Raw genomic sequence first — 27,166 nt, forward strand, 5'->3', positions numbered from 1 at the left:
AACTCACAGCAGCAGCAACACAACTGCTCTGCTGGGTAATTAGCACTGAAATTGCATCACAGCCCATGGCACCCCAGAGCTAGGAGGTTTTCAAATCAGTGAGCTGGTTTTTCCCATTTTAGTTTCTACCACCAAAATAGCTTACGATTTTACAAACAGGATTATTTTAATGAAGTCAGCTCAGATACAAATTAGAGCTGACCAACTGTTTGTGTGCACACCATGGATCTCAACGTTACATGGCCAAACATGCCACACACAAGCCAGCTATTCACTAGATTAACTTCTAGAGGAACATCAAGCTCTCATTTCTCCTTCTCCCTCCAAGCATTCTGTGGAAAAGGCTGTTTCTCTTCATGAGAACACTACCACTCTGCACTTCTATAAATAATTACATAAACATGATTAGATAAATCCCCTTCTTCCAGGATGACCCTCCTGCACAGTCCATTTTGAGTAAGTCTTAAAGAATGACAGCTAAATATTTACAACACTGGTAGTATTTGCCAAAGCAGTTTAGATGTTTCATAACCAGAAATAAACACCTAAATGAAAATTTAGTAATCATTAGAACAGACTTATTCTATGGGATTATGTATCTCTAGAATTTTCAATAATGCATCAGGGGAATCATGATCATCCTGTTATCTGTAGGCAACTAATCAGAACCAACCAGTAGAAAACACTTCAAGTTTAATATTGAAAAATTAATAAAGCAACTAAAAAAAGATCCTCTGACTACTATGTGTAAGAAAGCATAATAAACACCTGTTAGGCTCCAAGAACAAATCTGTAGTTGAATGGTTTACCAGAACAATGATTAGCCTGTCATAAACTGCATGTAATGTAGACAATCACTTTATCAACTTTTCCTCTAAAAATTATCAAAAATTGTATTTTTGTTTTATTTTTTACCTAGTAAACAAGGACAATGCTGTAATTCCCTAGGCAGCCAAACACTTCAAAAGAACAATGCTTGCTTAAATTTACCTCAATACATCACATGTTAGCTTTTAAATGCTCTGTAAATCTATGATTTTGTGCATGCAAATGTTGATAACAGCAAGCAACTGAGCTCTGCTCTTCATTCCCCTTACAAACACACACTGCACTGGAAACACAGAAATATTGTTGGATTGACAAGGTTCAACATGGACTAGCAGAAAGCTCTTCTGAAGAGAAGACCACAAAATGCAATTACAAAGAAGAATTGTGTGCCAGCTTTTCTATGGTTTGTTCTGCTTTACTTTATAAGTTAAATGCAGAAACATTTAGCTACTATGCTGAGTAATCTGTAAGGCAACAGTGGTTTGGTGTTTGCTGTTATTTTTTCATTTATAAAGACAAAACCTATCTTACAAAAATTGCAGAATGAAAACTTGCTGAAAACCTAATACATCAAACACAAGTCAAACCAAATCCAGAGCAGCAAACCCAGCAAGTCAGTCACTGATTTTCTGCAAGGGATTGTAAAATGTGGCTGCCTATGATGGTAGGGCCTGAGCTCAGTACCCAGCCTCATTCCTATGCAGTTCTTGAGAGAAACAGCAGATATGGAGTGGAATAAACCACCCCAGCAAACAACCCCCACCCCAAACCAGCAGTTTCTCTGCTTTTCCTGCCAAGAGAAGGAAAACTGCAGCTCTTTGTGTGCATATGGATGGTGTTTGCATTGCCTTTGCATTTTAACAAATCCCACACTGATCATGACCTATACAGGGTATACAGAGAGAAAAATTGATCTTTTTATATTCTGGAAAGTATTTAACATAGCAGTAATATACACATATTCTGTTATTGTTTGTCTCCATGACAATTCTAATATGAACTGTAAACTCTGAATATTTCTAGCTCTTCCTGAAGCAGGAGCATTATTAAGCAACTAAAGCCTTCTTTAATCCAATTGCACAAGTTAGCAATTCAATTTTACATTTGCTTTTTAGTTGTTCACATTAACCTTTAGACCCCGAAAATGAGAGAATTGTTTTTGAACTAAGAGCAGCTCAGTACTGTGTGAGCACCAACACTGCATTTCAAAAAGATTCAAAAAGTCAAAAAGATTACAAACACTTTCTGATTAAGGCTTAATTTTTTAACTTTGGGAATAACTCAGTCTTTATTTAAATTTAAATCTGAGATTTTTTCACTCCTCATTTCTAAGATTTTTCTCCATCAGCAGGATCCAGGATGGACTAGTTTAATTAGCAGAGAAAGTGTCTTAGGCCTCTCCAAATACTCTACAATATATTTACTCTCAATATTTACTATCAGAGCATCAAACTCCACCATCCAAGATAAAATTCTGTCCTGCCTAGATTTCTCATGTAATCATATCTCAAAACTAGAACACTGTCAATCTTTAAGAGTTATGAAATTCTCATTATACTCAGTTATTTGTTTGTAGTGGCATAAATAAACAATTATCTTTAATAATATCCAAGCAACCAGTAGGAAAGCAAATGAACTGCATGGGTATAAGGACATTTTGCACATAAACACATATTAATCTTATATATATATGGTATAGAAATAAATAAATGTATTATCAACAATGCCCCACCATAACTAACATACCCAAAAACATGTCAGATCATCCACATGAATTACAAAATGAGTAGACTTGAACTCAAAACTAGAGAGAAAACACTGAATACATTGGCATTTTAAAGATAGTTGTTAAAGCAGAATTAAAACTTTCTAGACCAGCTAAATGTTAGTAAAATATTTGAAGACAAAAAAAAAGTACCACATGCAAAGCAAGTCACATTGCACCTCAAATGAAAAAACAATGCAATATCTTCTCATCAACATATAACATTTTGCTCATGTGATACTCTGCAAAATCAACTTGCAAAGGAATTTTTTGGGAGTTAGTTTCTCATTAAAGCATTTTATATTGGTTGAGACAGGAAACAAACAAACAAGTATAATCTGTGTCTCTAGAACAAGTGAACAGCCACTAATTCAACTACTATAAATATCAGCTGCATATCTAAATGTGCTGACCATTGGCGTCTACAGTGAATTAAGAAACAATTCTCATTATTTCAAACAAAAAAATGCCAGAATTATGAGACATAAGGCAATAAGAGAAAGGTAATATTTAATGTACTTCCTTTAGTCAGATACACATTTCAAAACTATTTCAGATACTTTGAATTCTTAAAAAGAAACCATACCTGATACTCTTCTGTTGTATCGGTTAACAACTGGAGCTGGAAAAAAAGAAAAATAAAATTACACATTTGTAATTATTATTACAAATATTTTAAATTAATTGCATAATCATTATATACTTTCAGTACAGAAACCCCATACAAATCTCTTTTTTAAATGATCCAGTATAAAGCTTTCATCCATCTACTTGCCAGCCGGTAAGTTTTCATTCAAAATGAAACTTCATATTCCTGAAGGCCATTACATGCTAGGATGGATGGTAAGTAGTTTTGGGTTGGATTTGGTTTTTTTTATCTAATTCTGAAAAAAACATACCTCTACACAGATTATCCAATCCTAACCTATCATCAGCCAGCAGCCTCATTTATTTGGTATTATTGCCAAGCACTGCAGCACTTTAGGTCAGCTGCACCTCCTCAAGGTGGATCAAAAGCCAAAGAAGTTTTGGCCAAGCCGTTCTGTGCCCCAGGCAGGGCAGGGCTCCCCCAGTCCCTGCAGCCCTGAGCAAGGCTGCCTCACACACTGAAACTGGAGAGGGCTGAGGTGCAGCATCCACTGCCTCCTTGCTCAAGCTGTAGCTCTACAAGGCACTTGGATTTTGGACTGGGATGAACTGCCTGAGTTCCACTGTGCACATCCATTCTGACATTGCCTTCAGCAAACACCCCCTTTCCCCCTTTTACAGCAGCCAAGGCACCGTCTTTGAGAGCTGCTTCAGTCTCAAAAAAAACCCCAAAACAAAATCTGCCTGTAAAGTTTCACCCAGAAAAAAACCAAAGCACTCTCTTCTCCTTCACCTTTAACAACCATCATCGTTTTATTCCGACTGCTTCATGTTTTCCCTCTTTTCTTCCCTTCAACATTTTTCCTGATACAACCTGTAACCTTTCTATTCCATTCTTTCAATATTTAAGTTAGAGCAGCCTTTATACCCCATCAAACCACATGTATCACCAGAGCCAGATTTATTGAACACCCACCACAAAAATGTTAATGACCCCATCATTTCTTAGAAACTTTTGAGTATCTCAGCACCACCAGAATACAGAGAACAATGATTACTTAGCAAAGCCAGAAGAGCTCAGCTTCTTTGGAGCCCTTACAACCACCCTTACATCTATATGAAAACACAAAACTGCAAATAATACCACAAAAATGAGATCAAAATTATTATTGTGTATTTTTTTTTTAAATAAAGGAATTCGGAAGAGGTTGGAGGGGAAAGGAATAATCAGGCTAATTCCATAGTTTTCAGCTAAATCTATTAACAAGGAGACAATGCTCAGCCTCAAAAGAAGCTCGGGATTAAATGCAACATTATTATGAATTTTACAATTTAGATCTAAACTTCTATAATATGACATAATCCTCATAAAAATAACACTGACACAGTGTTTCATACATCAAGCTTGAAGAGGTTCAAAAACACTGAATAACAAACCTGAGAATTCAAGCAACTTTCTCTTCAAACCTTTCAGCAATTTACGACAGCAGGGACCCTTCCTGCAAATAAGGGCAGGATTTATCTCACTTGCCAAAAGGCACCAGGGATGGGAGAAGTTTACCCCACCTTAAGGGGAAACAGGGATTGGGAATACAGATCCATGCAGGTTTATTAAACAAACTCATGCATCTGAAAGTGTTCAGACATTTTGCCCTTTCTTAACTTTTCCTCGTGGGTCTGTCTGTGGCTACCAGTGGTGACACAAAACTGCTCTGGACAGTAATTTGCCCCAGTAATACTCACATCTAACTGAGTAACTGCTCAAAATTGGCCAATTTGGAACTGAAGAAACAGGAAAATTCACTGCTTTTATCCAGAGACCAGTCAAATGCCTACCAGTTCTCTAAGGCTTTGAAGAATGGGAAGACCGAAACAAATTAGTTCAGTTTCCACTACAAAGTCATTTATTACAAAAGAAAATACTAAATTCAAAATGTAATTTGATATGTTTGCTGTACAAGCACCTCATCAAGGTCATAACAGTTTTCAGTAAATGATTAACCAGTCTCATGTACGGATTCAGATACTTTTAATCAACACCGTTAGTGAGTAAATACATTATTTCAGTTTCTATCTTGCACATACAGAATTTCTTCTCCACCTTATGACTTCTACACCCATTTCTTGCTCATATTTAAGAATAACATTTTCATGTCTTTGAACAGAATTAATATACTACAGAATACTCTGGTGTACTTTGGGCAACATAGAAAAAAATCCAACGATGTCTTCTTTTGGAATCTTGATTATTTTATCCCATAGCAGGGTTCAGTATCATCAAAACTGCATCAAGTTTTCCAATGTTAAAAATGAGCAAAACACAGCCTTTTAAGGGCAGTTAAGAGACGACTATTATTCTGCCTCCACAAAGCTTTTAAGATTAAAATGATATTTTGCATCTCTTACACCAGTGACAGTTCTAACATGTATAAAATTCACTTTTATGTGTTGTCAGATGACTATTTTTATGCTACAGAGATAAAAATCTGGCATTTCCTAGTAGAGAAGATTAGTGAGGATTTTTTTCCTTCTGGCTTACCAATGAAAAGCTCTCTGCTTACAACTATTTTCAGTATTGCACAGTCATATTGCCAATCCTATGGCACCCTTGTGTTTTGCTATTGGAAGTACACGAAGGAAAAGCCTGGCATTGAGCACTGCTAAGAGAAACCTCTCCTGAAGGTCCCACACACACCTACACTGGTCTGTGGACAGATTCCAAAAAATCAGATGGGGTGGAAGGGAAAAATACATTTACTGTTAATACAGCCTAGCTCCTAGGCTGAGCACTAAAGGGCACCTAATTTAAAGCAATGGTGATGGACACACCAGTAATAAATTCCTACACCAGAGCAGCCCCCAGAGCACAACCCTGCCTACACTGTGACAAGAATCCAGTGAATCCAGCACTACAGGAACTGGTACCACTCAGAGATCTGTAATCTACAGAAACAAGATTAAACTGCTGCTTTGAAATAGGAAACAAATTTTTTTTTTAATCTCCAGTTAGAACTCCCCCCTGATGCACACTCATGGGCCACATTCAGTTTGAACAATGGCCCATGTCTCTGGTAATGATATGAATGTTATTATACTTTAATTGCAAAAACCATAATGAGATTAGAAGATTTGGTTGTGAGATGATTGCATTGTAAACTCCCCATTATGTCAAAACCTCAGGTGCAGCAATATTCGAGTTCAAAATGTCTCATACCTTTGGCAGAGCTCCTGCTTCTACTTGGCTCATGGGAACCAAGACACAGTAATTGGGTAAACACAACAAAAACTGAGGTAAATTAAACCATTGTACCAGAAGAGAGCAAAACGGCCCAATTTCCTCCCTGGCAGCCAAAGGCAAGTGATTCTGGCACTGGAAAGGCAGATCAAGCTGTGCATTCCACACTTCTGCCAGAACTGACTCAGGACAATCATCCTACTCCACTGTTCAAGGAAAATCAGGAATGTCTGCTGAACACGTACGTGGCCTCCATACTGTGATTAGACACAGACTGAAGTAAGCACTAGATAGGAACACTTAAAAAGCTGCTTCAGATTGTCATTATATTGATTTAATAAAAAATATTTTAATAAATTGCATAACTAGGTCAATACTGTACATTGCAGAACTTAAATTCAAAAACGTGCATTACATCAGTAATGCCACAAACAGCAGTAGTACCACACAATTAGTGGCTACTACTAACTGTACTTCCACTTACTAGTGGCACCATTTCATTGGGTTTTCTCACTTGAAAACTTAGGCATGTAAATCAGACACTGGGATTTTAAATTTTTTTTTAAAATACTTTCCATAAGTGACAAAACATTAATTTCTCCAATATCCTTCAGTTTGCTTTGGCATTGAGATTTACTTTGAAATATCTGATGCTCAATTATGGCTCACTATATTTAACTCACAATAGTTCTGACTGTGGTTATAAGCAGGTATAAAATACAGCCCCATAGGTGAAAAATGGACACAGATATTATTTTTCTTACTGTTTTTAAGCCAAATCAAACTAGCAATTCCAATATTTAAGGCAAACAAGTGACAGTAGAACCACTCTTTACAACCAGACCTAAAAGCACACTTTTCCTGCAGTGTGTGGGCTCCCTTCTCTGTCATTGACTTTGAAAAGTGACTGGTAAAAAAAACCATCAGGCTTTTTTAGATGTACACTACTACCATAACAGGGAAAGCTGTTTCTCTACACTACTCACAAGCCTGAAATGAACAGAAATACAACCTTCATTCTCCCAGCTACTGTTACCCACTTATTACACATCCTAATAAAAATTCTTATAGAAAAAGACAAAACTCAAAAGATCAATTCAGGGTCACAGGAAAAAAAAAATTCTGGGGCAAACAAAGGACTGGCATTCCAGGCATGACAGTAGAGTACAAGGTGCTATGGCTCTGTACAGGATGTACCTTGAAAACTTACTTCTCTTTTTTCACAAGCACTTTGCTTTTCACTATGATCTGTCAACATTTCCTAATTTCAACTAGGGTGAAAAAAATCACACTGTTTGTGATTCTGAATACAATTTACAGTAGCATACTAAGTTAAGCTATTGTGCATACAAATATTTAATACAGATCTTCTATGTAATCTAATCAACAATTTTGGAAGCTTTCCTGATGAAAGATGGAGCAAAGCTTATAGTAGGTGGCATAAACTTAGTATGGCACTCAGAGTTCAAAGAGCATAAGCACAAAACACCAGCTTTATTACAACCAAGTAGCACAAATCAGTGATTTACAGAGTACTTTCCCATTGGATCATGGCACAAAATCATCCTGTGGGAAGAGAAACAAGAAGAGAAACAGAATGTAAACGGTTCTAATTTAACAAGTCAATTAAGTTTATCCAAACAACACATAAGTTGACACTAAAAACCATTAAAGCTGAAATAGCAGAAGCAGAGTGGAGTATAAATCTGAGGCGTGACTGTCTCTCTGGAATGCTGTATCAAGTTACGATAAGGAAGTGCCAGACTACAGCTGTCAAACTGTTTTTCTACACACCAAGATGTTAATGGACTTACATAAATAGGAACCACCACAACTCTGAGAAAACTCATCAATTCAAGTATCAGCTTTTTTAGGATTCCTGGCAATTAAAAAGTAATGCTAGAGCAGAAAGAACTTTCATCATCAGATATGCAACTGTACTTCAATAAATACCAATCTGAATCTTTTTTTTCAACAGGTAAGTAAAACAGAATTCCCTCTGTTACCAATATAACAGTTGCATATCCATGATTTCCTTCAGGATGTCCTTGCTGGATAGTGGCAAATTCTCAATTACCCCTTCCACATTTCTACTTTATAAGGTGGAGACCACAGGTAAGGCTACAAACTACTTAGATTTTTTCAGAGGCAGCTCTGGAACCCAAGAGATCACCTCAGAGCTTCTCTCAGAAAAGCAGAACAGACAGAAACGGATCAGATTTTTATAGACATCCTTTTATTTTCCTTTCTATTCCCTTTATTTTCCCTCCTATTCCTCTGCCTACCCACCCCCATAGAGGAGGATGGAAACTCAGAGCCGGGTTAGACAGGCAGGAGAGACCCTGATGGTGTCAGCTGAAGCATGCCAGACATTTGGAGGAAGACAAAAGGTCAGGGAACATTGGGAAGAAGTGAGTTTTCAGAGAACAAACAGAGGGAGGACAGAACACAGAACATTAAAAAATTAAAAAGTGGAAACCATGATCCACGATTAGGTACACACAGGCTTTGCTTTTCTGTAAAAGACTCTTACATCTATTAAGTTGGAAAGCAATAAAAATTATTACATTGCTATTAAACATTGTTTTCCTGTCTGCTGCGGTAAAAATAACAGAGACATAGACACCTTGTTATTTCTCAGTATTGAAAAACAGCTGTCATCAACAGCAAGAGAACAAAACATAAAAACAAAGTTGCAACATATCCTGGTCTCCAATTTAATTGATTTTCTTTTAATTTGTATTTAAAAATTACTGACAAAGTGGAGAAACACTGTCTGAAAGCCTCATTTTAGAAGAGTCCCTGATCCTTGCTTTCCAAGTTTTTTAGAGCCCCTCTGATAGAAAGAATGTAGCAACTTCTGAAGGGAAAAGTTGAGTCAACAAGCAAAGCATTTATGTCAGTAAAAAAAGATGTTTATGAAGCTAAAACTGTTGTGCTATTTTGAGTTGGCTCTTTTTTGGTTTTCAAGTACAGTAGAAAAATGAATATGCACTCTGGAATGGACAGACTTTAAACAGCTGATCAATTCAAGAAAGAAATCATTGCTTGACTAACTGAAAGGAATCTGGTGAATCTTTGGTTACGACGGCATTTCTTGACTAAGGCCTCCAGAGTGTTGTTTGTTTTTAAATCAAAGATCCTTGTTTCCAATGTATCCCTATTTCAATATTCCCTTTCCACAACTGAACCTGAGCAGCCATGCATGGCACTACTTTCATTCAGAGATATTCATTCTCACAAAAAAAGGACCATTACCTGCTCCCAGAATTCAGGAGCTTGTACAGCCTGACTGAAGCCTGAGCCCAGGAGAACAAACACCTTCCAAGCAGCACTTCACATTATCTGACATTGCAATGGCATGACCCACACAGCCCTCTCCTATTTCTTGCTGACACGTCTCAGATCAAGCCAAACACAGCACTTTTTTTTTTATTTTTTATGAGTGTAATCTATATTATGAAGATCAAAGAGATAGCAACAAGGCATGCACTTGCTTTACAGACATGAAATTAGAAAAACTCCTGGTGCTGAGGTACAATCTCAGCTAAAAGAACACATTTCACAGTGATTAAAGATATAACCGTATGCTGATACTACAACAGAGGTTGTCAGGGACTGAAATGAAAGACTTGGGAATGTTTTCAAGTATTAGAAAGACAAATCTATGCGCTGCACAGAGAAAGAAGGATGCTGCAAAAAAGCCAGGAAAGTTAAGAAGCAGCTGACAAATCTTCAAAGCATTGTCAGAAGAGGCAAGACACTGGAAGGTACAACAAAGCAAGTGAAAAATGGAAATTTGCTTGGGCTTTAGGAGTAGGCTTAGAGAAGAAGGCATTTCAGAGAGAGAGAAGCTAAGGAGCCACATTAGTAATAGCAGAAAAATTAAGCTTACAAACCAAACATTAAGTAGATGATATAAAGAAAAGATCCTAAACATATTTGAATGCGACTTTCACTGGGATTGTGAGACAATGGAAAAGCCAGAAAAGGTCAAAGATGAGAATGAGACTGTGGAGAAACAGAAATATCACATCAAGAAGAAGTAAGTGCAAGTTTCCTTAAAATAAATGCTTCATACAGAAAAAGATATTGACATCTTATGTAGGGAACCACATTTCCCAATCAGTAAGAAACATGGGCAAATCACCCCCATGACCAGATGCAGTGGCAGAGAACAGAAATCCTCCTCCTTTTCCAAGGCTGACTAACCCCTCCTATTCCACCAGTTCTGCGTTCAAACCTCACCTTTTTATTCACCAGTCCCCTGATCCACCAGAGATCAGAGATGGATGAGGCAGGAGGATTAATACTTCAGGGTACTTAGGATTTTTCAAACATCATGAAGACAAATTTTGTCACTGGCACTGGCTTTAGTGTGTATACAGCCTCAGGAATAAGCAGCTGTAAAATTAAGTCTGAAAAGAGTGCAAGACATGCATGTGACAGCTATGGTAATGGCACAAGTGAAGCAGTGCATGGCTCCAGGTATTTCACACCTCCTGTCACTGCCTTTTCTACAACCTCTTCCCCCTGTACCCTTCCCCTCACAACCTCCATTCTGCCCCAGAGGAGAAGACAAATGCAGCTGCAAAGAGAGTTACAATTCCACTCCCACAGAAACTCTCCTACTTTCAGTTTCTGTATCACACTTACCCTGCTTGTTTTTAAGGCCTTTAACCAATTCCTACAACCACGGCTTTACTTTGTGTCTCCTGTAATACACACTTTCCCAGCTGGATTGCTGCTCTGTCCTGACAGTGAACTTTGGGGTTACAGTGCACCCCTGATGTCCTTGTCATTCTCTACATTCCCCAGTTTTGTTCTACCCTACCTGTGCAGGATGGACTTTTCCTAATACACTGCACAGAACACTTCCAGATCCCAGTTAAACACACATACACCTGTATATACACTTTTACAGGGCCTTTTCCAGTGAGCAACTCCTCAAATAACTCATAGATATCCTATATTTCAACTATTATCTGTCCTCTAGGCAGAGGCATATTTTAAGGCACAGGAAACGTTGCATGTACTCCTAATATTTTTCTAGGTACATCTGGCATTTGAGAAAACTTCAATATGGCATAATTCTGTATGTTTATTTGAATGTATAATGAAGAGTTGATTTCCTCCTATATGTAAAGAAATATGATGATGATGCACAGATATTCTTGTGGGTTAGCAATGAAAAAGAGAGAAATAAGAAAATTTTTGACTGCCTATCAGTTTTCACCAGAAACACAATTTTACATTCACTGCATTGTATTTTAAAGAGATTCCATCTGCTCTATCTGTAGTGCACATTAATATTCAGAAGACATCTGCAGTGTGCAGACCAAGCTTTTAATTGGAATCATGTCACAGCTACCATCACACAACACAGAATGTAAATGTTGGCTATCTGCACTTGGCAGCTGCTTGGCAGGCTCAGCATAAAGTCCTACTGAGACTGATAGTGTCTTTAAATAATGCAGTATCAGGATATAAAAGCTATCTTGAGAAATCAAATATTGACTATCATATCCATAACTAATATAATTTACTAGCACCCTAAACTACTTATAAGCAAAATATGGTTCATATTCAGCCATAATTTTCAAAGAGAGACAACAAATTGATACAACTGAGCACTCACATCTTTCACTAGGATAGATACTTAAGCAAATTTAACTTGTACACAAAAGGGGACAATGACAATTGAACCTCAGTACAAACAAAATGGTGTAATAAAGCTCAAAGCATTTATAAAAATCTAAAACTCAAGCATTGCTAAGGACATAAGAGCACCTGAATAAAAATTCAATTAACAGGTGCACTCAGTGAATTAAGATACTTTCCTACAATGTTAGACTAATTATTTGAGAATGAACAATATAGTTACCTTTTCTTGGAATTAAAAAAAACCCACCCAACCCTGAGTCAACAGCATTATCATCTGCTTCAAATTCTTGCCAAACCATGGTAACACAAAATTACATTTTCCCAGTCACCTGCATATTTTCTGCTGATACTCTGCTTTAAATTTCTGACAAATGGAGCAGTGAGCAGCAATCTACAGACAGAGAAAATTGTATGTGTGTGTGTGCAGGTTTATACACACAAAACAAATACAAGCAACTGGTTGTTACACTGACAAACTGGTCTCAGGTAAGCTGCAAGAAATTTCAGTCTATCAGTATGTAAGAATGACAAAGGAACTCTAAGAACAGCAACACTTGCTTTTCATGAAATACACAATTCCTTGATGAATTTATATGCCACCACTTTCGCCACTGTAGTGTAACAAACACAAAGCCAAAATTCAAGACGACAAGCCATAAAGGTACACAGTTATACCATCACAAAAATAATTATGCAAGTAGAGGCAACATCAGAACAGAGTCATCATGATGCAGTGTCCTCCTCTGATAGACTAATTGGATTACTGGATCCTCTTAGCTTCAGAGCAGCTCCCAACACAGATAAGGGAGTTAACAGAAGGGGAAGACACAATTGTTTGTGTTCAGAGCGTGCACACACTCAATGTGTATGCTCAGTCTCAAGCCTGCACTTGCAGATCTGCCACCATTTGATGGAAGGGTAGGAAAGTAAAGAAACTGAGAAGGCAGAGCTGGGTTTCAGTCCCAAATCTGAGAACACAACAAACCTATTGCTGACCACTGATTGCAGCAGCACTTCCAATCTGTGTCAATGTCAAGGAAAAAAAGGGCTGGGCTGGTCTCAGCCTTTTCCATCAGTGATGTGCAGCTGATCTGCTTAAGTTTGGACTACAACAGAAAAGAAAAATTATCATGGGCAGCTGCAGATGAGATGCAGCCTAAGAAGCTTTTCCTTTCACCTCTGAGCTGTTTAGTCTCAGACAAAATAGGTTGGAGTCACCCTCACAGTCAGGTGTATCTCATGTGACAGTATGAAACAACTGAATTACTTCTACAAAAGAGCAATTTATAAGAAAAATATGGAACAAGAGATTTGAAGCTCAGCAGAAACAACCAGCAGCATGGAGAGAGCCTGGTGTGTCATACCCAGCAGGCATGTTACATCTGCCAGGTCAACCTCAGTTCAGAATTGATTAATTACAGGAATCTAGGTAAAATTTAAGAATAGCATCCTACAGATACAACAGGCACATAAAAGCCCATTGTTCTTTGCCTGGGTCACTCCATTACCAATGAAGTATTGGTATTTCATTACCAATTCCTGCTGACATTTGAATGATGAAACATACTGTGTTTTTACATAAGATAAAACTGCAATAGGTTGTGCTGTCATCTGATTTGATCTGAATAAAAGAGCACAAGAAATTTCAATCAAGTGTCACTTCAAGCTGATTCAGAGCTTAATCTCACACATCCACATTTAACTCAAGGCATAAGCACACATTTATGTGCCAGGGTACTCTGGACAGCTTCTGATGCAGCGTTGCTGTGTCAGGGATGTGGTCCTTCCCTCCTCTATGGTACTTGCAGGGGTCCCCAGGATGAGGTGAGAGAGGAGTGAATCTGACTCCATGTCCTTAGATGGCTAATTTATTATTGTATTATATTTATATAATATTAAAGAATACTAAATAGTAAAGCTATACTAGAGAATAGAGAAAGGATACAGACAGAAGGCTACAAAGAATGATAATGAAAAAATCGTGATTGACTCCTCAGAGTCCAACACAGCAGATGGTGATTGGTCATTAAGTAAAAACAATCCACATGAAACCAATCAAACATGCACCTGTTGGTAAACACTCTCCAGCCACATTCCAAAGCAGAAGAACAGGGAGAAGCAAATGAGATAATATTTTTTTTTCTCTGAGGCTTCTTATCTTCCCAGGAGAAGAAATCCTGGCAAAAGGATTTTTCAGAAAATATGACAGTGACATCTCCTACTCAGCCCTGGTGAGGTCACACCTGGAGCTCCCTGTCCAGCTCCAGGCTCCCCAGAACAAAAACCTCATGGAAATACTGAGGTTTGCTTGGACAGAGTCCAGCAAAGGGCCACAAAGAAGATGAGGGGACATGAAGCATCTCTGGAGTGAGGACAGACTGAAAAAGCTGGACTGTCAGCCTAGAGAAGATAAGGCTCACAGGAGTTCTTATCAGTACCTGAAGGGCACTGAAGGACAATGGAGGCAGTTTCTCCTCTCTGGCACTCAGAGCAGGACAAGAGCCAGTGGCCACAAGGTTAATCCAGAAAGGGTCTACCTGAACATCAGGAAGCACTTTTTTACTGCCAGGGGGGCCATACACTGGCATAAATTGCCCAGAGAGGTTCTGGAGCCTCCCCCCCCTAAGAAATTGAAAAGTCACCTGGATGTGGTCCTGGGCAACCACTACAGGCAGTCCTGCCTCACAAAAGGGGCCAGGCAAGACCTCCAGAGGCACCTTCCAAACTCAACCATTCTGAAATTGCACAGAGATCCTCAACAGCTTAATAAAGTTCATGCTTTGCTTCCAGTTTATCTTCCAATGCAAATCATCTGCAGGTAGATGGATCTAGTTTCAGGTATCCTTTTTCCAGGTAGATAACTACAAATTCTGACACAGCCACTGCACAGATTTTAGGCTGTTGGGGCTTAATTTGTTTGGCTGAGTTTTTTTAAGGGAAGAAAGGCAGGAAAAGCAAGGCTGAGAAATAGCCTGGGCTTCTACAGGTTTCTTACTGTGGGCACATTCTTCGTAACTGCAAAGTGAGCACTTCCTGGGGCATTTTTAAAAATGTTCAGTATTGACACTACTGCAACATACCAAACTACTACTTATTCAAATAATGCCACATAAAAATCAAGGGGCATCCACATCCTGGACAACCCTCAGCAGGAGTATCAGCCAGCTTAGCCAGAGTCACAAAAGGCATCTATTATCAGCTGATCAGCTACGACCTTTCTAGGATTTAGCACTCTATCCTGCACAAGTAATCACCTCTGAAGGTTCATTCTTGCCTGAACAGTTTGCAAATTACCTTTCTCAAACCAGTCTTTCGTATAAAAAGCTGGCTCAATTCTTTTGCAAGTCTGATTTTTACAGTTTTGGTGGATTTATATTAAGTGCTTAAAAAAGACTGATGATGTATTGTTGATCTCTGAAATTACAGAAAATTCATTCAAAGAACTGGTGTTCCTATATGATGATACATTTAAAAAAATCGTAGAAAAAGAATTGTATAATATGTCACACCACATTTTTAATAACCCAAACCAGAAACCAGTTGCTTATATGTTCTACATATACTTGGAACTGATTTGCTCTCCACTTAAAAAACAAATAAAATAAAAAGGCAAAGCAAAAACCAACACACCAGAACCTCCACACCAATTCACAGTTTGTGTCCTTGCTATATACAGATTTATCTACAATGGTGATAGAAGAGGTACACTGGATTTACAGGATTTTATGCTGTAGTGGGGGTTTCAGAGTCACAACACTGGACACACACCAGGTTTTCTGCCTTGCTTTCCCTCATCCCTAAGGTGCAGGATCCTCCACGTGAGCACAACTGACTCTACAATTGATGATCCTTTTCTTGTCTGGTGCTTTTCTAGTGACAAAATGTGAATTGCACCCAGCGCCTCTCCAGCAGCCAGCACAGGCTCTGCAGGAGGGTGGCAGCCAGAGGACTGAGGGGTGACACAAACTGATCAGGCAGAATGTACACAGCAGAATGAGAGATTCTACAGAAGCATCATTAACATCTCTGGCAATTTTGTGATATTATGAGCACAGAACATGAAGTACTACTTCACTGCCAGTACAATATATTCATCAGTAATTCACAAGTGAACCTTGTTTCATTGAGATATAATTTGATTACAGCTTCTTTTAGTAAATAAAGCATAAATAAATTTGAGTGGATTATAAATATGTATGTTTTAAAATTTAAAACTTTAATCTCCTAATGTGGTCAATCTTTAGGTTATGGTACACAACCAAATTAGTAAGCAAGAACAACTTCTGTACTGCATCTCAAAATAAAGTGTTTCATAGCTTTTCTTCCTTCAGATTTACACTTCTAACAACATTATATCAACATTCAACAGTTACTTACAACATATAGCTGTAAAAAGAATCATCTCCATGTGAAAATGTATTTTGACAAGACAGCCCCCCACACACACTTCCAGTAATTGCATCCTGTGCACTTTCACAGGAAGAGGATTTTTGGGAAAGAGGAAGGGTGAAGGCAGACATATGTTCTGTATCCTAAGCAGGGATAATTGTAAAAAATATCACTGTGTTCTACCCAGACCAAGGAAAATCCTCTTTATAGAGACACTTAGGTTGGAAAACACCTTTAAGATAATTGATGGAGTCCAACCACAAACCCAACACTGCTCCATCCACTACTGAGCCAGGTCCCTGAGCACTGTGCCAAATCTGCTCGTGGACGTCCAAAGTCTCAGCAAGAGCCTTGGACAAAGAACATTCATTCTGACAATTTTTGGATGCAACGATAAAAAATTCCCTGACCAAACTGAGGCACAGCAGGTGGCAAGTGCTGCATGGTTCAGCTTCCAGATGAATTGATTTTTAGGAGCAGAACTTCTAGGATACAACTCCCCCGAGTCACACAGTGCTTCACAACAAATGTACACGCTGCAGATCATCCAGCTATGGAAAGCTAAGAAAAGCTAAAACCACTAGCAAAATCAGCACACATGATGCAAAGTTATATTATTTCATAGTGATATGAAAAAATTGGTAAAATAGCTAATAATTATATGTTTCCAGCAGTAAGAAATTAAAATTACTTCACAGGGATTTAAGAGATGCTCATAAAAAATACAAGTCATCTTTGTGGCTTTTTATCATAAAGTTACAGGATCTTAAAATTAGAATTAAAAACATGGTATCCAGGAATGTTTAACACTACAAAAATTGGTCCCTGAATGTCCCCACTCTGAATGCAATTAATTTTTAGCATTTTATAACAAAACTACACATGGCATTTTTCCCCACCCCTCCCTAAAGGTGTGAAAGATAGAAGACTAAATATTAATCTATTCTAATAAGCCATCTTTCATAATTTATGAACCTGAGAACCCTGTGAGTCTTACAAATACTTAAACATTTTAATCAGAAACACTGGTAACATCAAATGTTTGAAAATTGTTTCTGAACAATTATTTTTTTCTGAAAAAAAATTAATAAAGGGGCAGCTAAATCTTATCATTTTCATTCCAGGGCTGTACAAGAGAAATCTTGCAGAGAGGGGTACCCCCATACCCATGAGAACCAGCTCCTTCACTACAAATGTCCTTGAGGAAGCAATTCTTCCTGAACGATCATAATTAGCACAAGTGTTGCCACAAAAATAAGTGTTTACTGGAGCCTCACCAGGAAAAATAACACAAAAATATTTGTATCTTTTTAAAAAAAAAATCTTCTATGGAACACAGTTTTCTCAATAGGAAGCAGAAAACAATATGCTGTCCCAAGGGAGGAAGAACCAAAATGGAAATGAAGAGCCATTGTGACATCCTGCTTTATAGCGGTTTGTCAATATGCAATCACCAAGAATGAGGAAATTGGCACCACAGTTGATTCAAAAATACAGAGGAAAACTACCAAGCAGTTTCTCAACCCTCATCCAAAACCCACATTTCATTCCCCACACAGGCTCCACACATGTTTTCACAATGTTCTGCAAGGACAAGGCTCAGATCCAGAAGGACAGAACAGGGACTGCTGGAAGAACATGCACTTTCCTCCAACCTGCAATCCTAATCCACACAGCAGCTCAGAGTGGCATTTTGTGACAATTTGCTCAGTTCTGCTGGTCAGGCCCCTGATCTGACATCCCTTCACTAACACGCAAAAAGCAATGCAGGGTTCCAGACTTCTGTAAGATGACCTCACACCAAAAGCTGACATCATGCCAGCCCCTGCAGGCTGGAGACCATTTCTGAACAGAAGCAAAGCTGTTCTGCAAGCCACCAGGAAATAAAAGGAGAGAAGAGAGAGTGCCTGAACGTTTCTTACAAAATAAACCCCAAGGTGGTTGTTGGTTTTAAATAACAATAAAAACAATGCTACAGAAGGAATACCTGCAAGTCCCTACCTCATGCCCTGAAGAGCTGCTCCTGAAGATGATTTCTCCCCTAAAAGGAATTTCCACATCTATGCACAGACAGCTGCCACTCTCAATCATTTCCCATTTCTACAGAGAAAAGAAATGTATGGAAAGGACTAGCAGCAAAACTGCTACTAATAAATGCTGGCCTTTGCTATACATGATTTATTGTGTATTTATGAGACAGAGGCCAAATCCTAGCAGTGTGAAAATTGTAAGACAGGGTGCTTTCCTCTAAACCTCCTCTCTCTTGTAAGCATCCTTCCCGCTACAGCAGAGAACACTGCCATCATCTCCACAATTCTCATGGTAAAACACCAATGACCACAAAACTGCAGCTTGTTCTGCACAGTGGATTTCTGGAGTTTCTATCCAATGGCCCCTCTTTCAGATCCATATTTTTAAAAGGAAAAAAAAGCTTTTGCATTAAAGGATCTCATAAGCACACAACCTTTATTAGTATTACTATCATAGTAAGACTATGCAGGTCTTTTATGCAAGAGCATTTTGTCCACACTCAGATTTCCCAGATTTCCCCCCAGTTGCTTTTCTAACCAATGTTTTTTGATTTATTATTTCCCTTCTCTGTTTCATATTACAGTGAGGTAGAAAGACATGAAAATTGCAGACTGGAGAAGAGTACACACTATTTGCTGTGGAACTGACAGTACCTCAGGAAAAAATTAAATCTGCATGAATCAAAGAATCTTGATGGATCAAAAACCACCAAACAATTGTTACATACCAAAGAAGTACTGATGCAAAGACAGGCATGGAACACAAAGAACCATAACTAAAGGAATGTACAGAACCATCACAGAGGAAGGAATAACATCACTCTAAAAAAAGGAACCAGCACGTTTGTTGAGTTATATTCATTACTGTCTCCCTCTTCTTTCACAAGAAAATATGAATGATCATTCATGAAGCTGAAAACGTTACTGAAGCCAGTGGGAAACATTCATAGCTCATCTTGGCTACATTTCCAGTCTTCATTTGAATAATGAGCAACTGCTCTGTCAGACATTAAGGTTTTTAATGACTGACTGGTGAATAGCTCCAAGTGAGCTTGTTCTCTGCTGTCTCCTCCTCTTCCCCGAGATCTCCATTGTTCTATTTTAGGTAAGAGGGTACCAGAAAATTTCAGTATTAGCATGAGGGGAACGCTGACAGAATTGTCTCAATTCTAATATTAGTTTATTAAATGAACAAAAAATAGCAAAGTTAAACAGAAGCTAATGTTCAGTACAATATCTAGTACTGATATACAGTATCTTCCTTTGCCTTAATTTTAGAACCAGCTAGAAAAACACCATTTCAGAAGTTTCTTACAACTTTTCTTACAATAAACTTCCTCAACATGGAAACTCAGGCTTTTAAGAATTCAGCAATTATTTCTAATGGCTAGTTACCCACTTCATAGTTAGTTATGCTCTTTCATAAGCTCATACACAGAGTAACTGCAGAATATCAACAGAGCAGAAACAGTCAAGAATTCATCTGTACAGTTATAGCAACTATCTAAAGCTCTTTCTGAAAATAAGCTTAGGAGTTATGTGAAAGGTTACTGGTATGCAACAGACTACAAATACGAATTTAAATGAAATTTTAAACAAAGAAAATACTGCATGCCTCTTCACATTTTAGGACACAATGATCACTTAAAGCAGAACAATTATGTCAAACCACTAACTACAAACTGAAGTAAGAGGGTATATTTCTCAAGAGATTGTAAGGAATATCTAATAGATGTTACAGGAATATTAACAGTTCTGAGGGCAAGACATTAAAAACAGCTCTACGTGTACTATGTCAAAATTGCAATAAATTTAGCTTTGATAATTAACATAGAAGCTCATCCTTCCTGATGAAAACCAATACACATTTAGCAATATCCAGGGATATCTGAATTTCAGTCAAACCCATTATAATTCTCTGTTTCTCAGCCAGTCAGGACCTTTTAGCCCTTTGCTTCACACTTCTAGTTCTTTTACTGTCTCAGGTAAGGATGTATTACAGACACACTGTCATTAAATTTCCTTTGCACAGAGGACTACTGATGAAACATTCCTTCAAGTCCCATGAGCTACAATTGGTGGCTTCCTTACAACTACATCACTTAGTTCAAAACATTCCTAGTCTAACCTTGTAATACAGTAATTGCAACCTTAAGAACAAATGCTGAAAAGCAATTTTATTGTGATAAACAAATACAGAAACAAAAAGGCCTCCGGCGGAAAAAAAAAAGTATTTACATGCTCTGTCCAAACAACTAAAAAGAAGTAAAATCAGTCTCCCTTAATACTTAGTTTATCTTCAAAATTCCCCCATGAGAACAAGACAAATAGAGGGAGTGAAGTTCCATTAGTACTAACAGCAGCTACTCTACTTAATCCTTCAGATTTAAGTGATGCAGAACTGCCTCTGTAAAAGCAAAGACATATACAAGTACAGCAGCTGCACAACAGTAGTCCTTCAGTTCATATTTATGTTAAACACATTCAAGATATTGTGTTGCCAAAAATTAATATAATTAGAAAATTAAATGCAGAGATCTATTCCTCTTAAAGCACAGATGCATCACTAATACTTTTATTTTACAATTGATTTCATGCCATTGAAGGAGACCAATGAAAGCTTCTTCTATACCTTCTGGTCACTAGGCTTGTTTGAACATACCTTTCAGAACATAAAGCAGGAATGTGCATTTCTTTTCTTTGTATACCAAATTCAAAGGTTCAATGCAATCAGATCATAGAATTGTTTAAAGTGGAAAAGACCTTTAAGATCACTGAAGCCAACCATTAACCCAGCTCTTTCCTCTACCTCCCAAAAAATCTAGAGGCTACTTATGGAGAGCACAAAACACTTTTGTTATAACCACTACTTTAAAAAAGGTATGCAGAACTAGTAATTATCAGATTATGAGAGTGCTCACTGTGCTGCCTAGATTTTAAATACAGTTGCTACTCTTTGGATTTAATTTATATTGCACATTTGAAGAGAAAGCTAGTGTGCTGTATTACCAGTTAATTAACAGTTAAGGATGAAGTAGGTAGGTGAAAACACTGGTAAAAACTTCAAAGTACTTTAATTTTAAAGATGGTATCTCACAGCAACATGTGCAATCCCCATGAATCTGATTTATATCTAAAAACTTGAACAGTATTTTTCAAAAGGACCACTATTCTTTTTATGCTATGCTGCAAAAGCTTTAACATCATCCAATTCCTGTAATTCAATAAATTTCATTGAATTATTTCAGGAAAACAGCAAGGAGTTATGCCTAACCTGTGAATTGATGTAGGCAGAGCATAAATGCTTTGTGATTGATGTAACACAGTGATTTCTGAGGAATTCCACAGGACATTAGTTCAGAATAAGAAAGCATAAGCAAATGATGCTTAAGAATAAGTAGATAGGCAACCTAAAACAGGTTTCATTTAATATCAAGTGTTTCCATTAGCAATGAAATAGTTAAATATTTCAAAGATGCACTGAACTCTTATTCTGTACCACATTCAAGATCTAATGATGTAAACGAGCATTTCTCCACTCTCTTCTGCTCAGATATTCTAGTGATGTTTTAAAGATGACATTTAGCAAATCCTCGAATTTTAACTGAGAAGCTCAATGCAGAGCTCAAGAATCTTTTCACCGGCCCATCCAGATTCATATGCACCATTTCCCATCACAACAAGGCAGCATACTGAACAGGATTATTTCAAAAGCAAAATACTAAGAAGGGCTCTGTTTTGCTCAGGGAGCAGCTGAAAAGCACATCATCTTTCCTTCAATATCAAGGCAAAATCCTGAGAAGGAAAAATTCTATTTGCAATAAAATAATTGTAATTAGTTGAAACATCCGAGTTGCTCAAATCAGTGTAATCCCAAAAATATTTCGGTGCCACTGTTAGTTATACTTAATACTCCCAAGAACGCATAAAGTAGGTGGTTTTATTGTTACAAAAAATGAGACAAAACAGTAAGTTAATCGTGTAGCACTTTGCACTTTTGTGCAACAGCCTCAAGGGACAGGGAAGCAGAGCCTCTGCCCTCCTTCAGGTGTGCTCCTCAACAGGAGCTTTCCCAAAGCAGTAATTTTAACAGTGAACAGACCATTTCTGTGGCATTAATTTCAGCCTTAACACATCCATTCAGAGCCTGCTTGTTAGAAGTACAAGTGGCATGGTCAAGGACACACTTTAGGAATATGTATCTGTCCTTGGCTACATTCTCAGGCTGATTTTTGAAGGCCTTGCTTTGCACCTTTCCCAACCCTCCCAACTTCCCAATTTTTCAGTTAAACCTAACAAATCAAGGCTCTGAGGAAAGCGTGGTATCTCTTAAAATCTCTGCCACAGCCCAGTGGATAAATGTTTCTGAGGGCTCCCCCACAACAATCACCATTTTATTTTCACACACGCCGTACAATGCACTCTGCTGAACAGCCACATCCTGATGCCCTTTGATCACATGTACAAAACCAGTTAAAATCGAGGATGAAACTCCAGGGGGGTCAGACAGGAAACACAAACCTGGAAATAATTTCCTAAGCATCACCTAAGAGTGATCATCCTAAAAGAATCAAGGTTTGGGAGGGTTTTTTTGTAGCCTAGCTAGTTTCAGTGACTTTTACCACATGGATGGAGTTCCACTGTGGCATCACTATGGCTACTTGAAGACATTTGCCACAAGGCTTAAAGCAAAGGCCAGGACCTCCTTCTGACTTGTTTCTGTAACCATATGCAGTCAGCACACAAAACCCCACATAACTTATCTGCAGTGTTATCTCAGTCTGAGTGTGCAGACGCAGCCCAGTGACATACACAGATTTCATACTGGGCCAGACACACACACGAACAAAAACACATTATTTCTAAAGATCTCTCCTACTCCCAACATACACAGTAAGGGTAATTGTTTAAACTAGCTGTAAGTTTCCTTAACATAGTCATTTACAAAAAACAACTGGTCAATTTCACCTTTTTATTTATAAACAGGCATGGAAACATGTGACCTGTCACAGCAATTCAAAGGTAACAAAGCATAACCCAGGAAAGCACAGTGAAATTCACCAAAGTCTTTTCTAAATTGCCTAAGATGAAAAACTGCAGTGTTTACAAACAGTATTTTGGTCTATTCAATGAGATTATCTGGCTCTCCCATTGTGTATGCTTCCCCCATCTCCACATCTTCTTTAAATACAAAGCAATATAAGCACCCAGGATCTTGTCTTCTGCAAGGCCCAAGTATTGTCCTACCTATGACAGCGATCAGGAACCAGAACCTCTAAATTAACATTTTTCATTGATAGAGACAACATTACAACAGAAACCTAAATAAGACACAGCCATGGTTGACTGTGACTGTTAAACAATGCAGGAAAGAATCATTTCCCTGACCCTCCGGAGGGATCCTCACCTGCTGTCACAGAGAACATGGCACTGTTCCTGGGAAGCCACAAGGGGGGAACAGCTTGGGTTTTCAGAGAGGAAGCAAAACAGCATTACTGACAGTGGCACTTGCACAAAGGGCTCCACTACAAGAAGTGACAGTGCCCAGCCTTGTTAATTTAATTTTCTCTCTGACTAAGATAGAAAGATGATAAGCAGAAACATGAAGCAAAGGAACCACCCTTCTGCTCTGGACAGCCTCGCTACGGAAAGCTGCATTTGAAAAACTGTATGGCACCATTAAATTTTAACATTTTTATCTGAAAACATTTAACTTCACAGGATCCCTCCAGCTGCAGCTGCAACATTCAAAAATAAAATTTTACACTTATTTCCCTGAAGGTGGTATTTCAAACCCCAAGTTCAGGTAAACTGATCACAAAATAGCAAAACCGCACCCAAAGACATTAGACTTTCTGGTGGAGTGGGTTTTTTGATTGGTTTTGTTCGTTGGGGGTTTTTTTGTTTTTTGGGTTCCTTTTTTTTAAGGAAGATATTAAATCCAGAGACATTGCACATTTTTAAGAATTACATCCAACTATCTGACATTTTTCCCATGTGGAGCTTAATTTTAAAATACATTTCACAAGAAAGTCTAACTTCTTTCATATTTAGGTGCTTGAAAATACTGCTGACATGGTTGCAGGGCAAAAAATCACTTGTAATTTCCATAAATCTGTGGTCATATTTGAACATTTCCTTAAATTCAATTCAGTCACCACCAGTGTCCACCCTTCACCCTACACCTTCACCCTTCACCTTTTATCTATTATTCTTCATGCCCTAAACAGAACTTCTGTCTCATGAGTAAAAACATCCAAACCCAGATGCTGACTGCAAAATGGTTTTCAATTCAATCTGACTGTCCATTTCACTCTTATCCTCTTGCACATTCCATGTCCTGTTTGTCGATTTTCATGAGCTTAAGATATGTTTCACTTTGTGAAGTTCCCAGCCAAAAAGCACTGCAAAAATAGCTGGTGTCTCAATGCTTCCTTAATATAAAACAATTATTTGTTCCATAGCTTAATTCCTTCCTGCTTCTCTGAAACTGTTAACCAGGGAGTAGATGTTAAGAGCACACTGCATCCACAAGGTGACATCCAGTAATTGGTCTAAAAGAGGATCCTCTATCAATAAAAGTCAGAAACCTTTACGTTATAGGTCAAGGGCACAAGACCTTCAATCGAGGGCACTGAAAGTTCAGGGAAAGCACGCCTTTTCTCACCTTTCCCTCCCCTTTAAGCTACTTTCTAATAATGAGAAAGTATTCAGTCCAAAAAATTCTGGGTGTGCCAAGCACCACCATTCACAGGCATTTTAAATAACTTCTCACAGAGGCTCGATTACAAACACTCTGCATAGCCTAAAACACACAGTACAATTCTGACAGAATCAAAATTTCAGTATCACAAATGGCATTTCATTGTCCAGCTCAGGTTAAGTATCTTTTCCATCTTCGAGGCTGGCAGTATAAACAGCAATATACAAGTGGCTTAGAATTTTAATATGTTGCTAAATAACGAAAGTTATTTCAGTGCTTTATAACAGCCACTTTAAATACACAACAGCGGGAATAAACCACCCCAGTTTCAGCGAAAAAACCCCAACCACACTCGTCCACGATGATTTAAAGACAGAAATGTAAAGATAAGCACAGAAGAGGTTGCACAATAACACATGATCTTCCCTATCACATGCTTGGCAGCGCGCTCGCTGCCCGGCGATACCCGGTCAGACCCCGGGGCACTCCGGCCGCCCGGGGCAGCGCCGGACACCCCCGGCACGGGGCTCCGGCCCAACAGCCGGGGCCATCCGGGGCTCCCGGAGCTCGGCCGGAGCCCACGGGGAGCGGCGGCAGCGGGAGCCGGCGGAGCCTCTCCCCCATTCAATCCCTGCTCGCTGCCCGCCCTGCCCAGCGGCGGCGGCCGCGGCACCGGGCACGGCGGGGAGGCGGCCCCGGGCTGGAGCCCCCGGCAGGACCCGCGCCCCCGGCGCTCCCTCCGCGGCAGCCCCGCACTTACGCTCGAAGTCGGAGTCGGACTCGTCGTCGCCGCGGTCTGGCTCCTCGTCGCCGTTGGACTCGGTCTGCATGGGCTCCCCGTCGAAGCTGACCACCCTGCGGCCACCGCCCGCCTCCTGGTCGCGGGCATCCCGCAGGCGGGCGAAGTACTCGGCGGCGAAGCCCAGCAGGTCGGACGGCCGGTGCCGCAGCACCTCCACCGTGTAGCCCTGCAGCAGCTCGGTGAGGCCCGGCGGGATCTCGATGCTCATGGTGCCGGACACCCGGGAGGCCGCCTCGCCTCCCTGCCTCCCACCCTCCCTCCGTCCGTCCGCCCTTCCCCGCGTCCGCGGCCGGCGGTGCCGGTGGCGGTGGCGGTGCGGGCTCAGGGCCTCCCAGACGGGCGCGGACCGACTCCCGCCGCTCCGGTCACACGAGCCGCGGGGCGCGGAGGGGAGGGACGGGACGGGGCGGGAGCGGCCCCGAGGCGCAGGCGCGGAGCGGGCGCGGGAGCGGGCGCGGGGCTGCGGCCGCGCGTGCGCGGGGGCGGGGGGGCTCATGCGTCACGGCGGGGCATGGCGGGGCCGGGGCGGGAGCGGGCACCGGGAGCGGGCACCGGGAGCGGGCACCGGGCACGGGGAGCGGGGGAGAGTCGGCAGGGACGGGACGGGTCACTGCGTGCGTGCCTGGATGATTCCGCTCTCTGAAAAACTGATGGGCGCCCGCCTCTCTGCGCCCGCCGCAGTCGTTAAACCCCGGTCACGGCGGGTTGGGCCGGCTGCGAGCGGTGATGGGAAAGCTCCGGGCCACAGCTGGCGGCGGCGTGTGGGGAGGGCGCAGGTCAGGCGGGCGCCTCCCGGCCGTCGCTGCTGCGTCTTTATTTTTCACTGGCTTCACATCAGTGCCCCCGTACGCTCATTCCTTGTCAGAATCACGGAACAATTAGGCTGGAAAAGACCTCTGAGATCAGTGAGTTCAGCTTTGACCAAACACCGCCGTGTCTAGACCATGACACCGAGTGCCGCATCCAGCCCTTTATCCTTAACCACGGCCAGGGACGGTGACTCCATCCCTGGGCAGCCTGTTCCGATATCTAGTCACCCTGTCTGTGAAAGAATTCCACCTAATGTCCAACCTAAAACTCCCCTGGCACAGCTTGAGGCCACATCCTCTTGTCCTTTTGTCGGTGTCGTGGGAGAAGAGACCGATCCTCACCTGGCTACACT

The 27,166-nt window shown here is 40.0% G+C and overlaps 1 protein-coding gene across 1 annotated transcript in view; it reads right to left on the reverse strand.

Annotated features, from left to right (window-relative positions):
* Positions 1-26,331, reverse strand: part of PRKAR2A (protein kinase cAMP-dependent type II regulatory subunit alpha) — a 55,731-nt gene extending 29,400 nt beyond the window's left edge. The window contains exons 1-2 of the mRNA XM_058032064.1: positions 25,963-26,331; positions 3,180-3,215 (exon numbers count right to left, since the gene is read on the reverse strand). Coding sequence (XP_057888047.1) covers positions 3,180-3,215; positions 25,963-26,212 — 286 coding nt within the window. The 5' untranslated portion in view covers positions 26,213-26,331. The remainder of the gene's footprint in view (positions 1-3,179; positions 3,216-25,962) is intronic.
* Positions 26,332-27,166: the final 835 nt, after the last annotated feature.

The sequence above is a fragment of the Melospiza georgiana genome, chromosome 11 (assembly GCF_028018845.1).
Source record: "Melospiza georgiana isolate bMelGeo1 chromosome 11, bMelGeo1.pri, whole genome shotgun sequence".
NCBI lineage: Eukaryota > Metazoa > Chordata > Aves > Passeriformes > Passerellidae > Melospiza > Melospiza georgiana.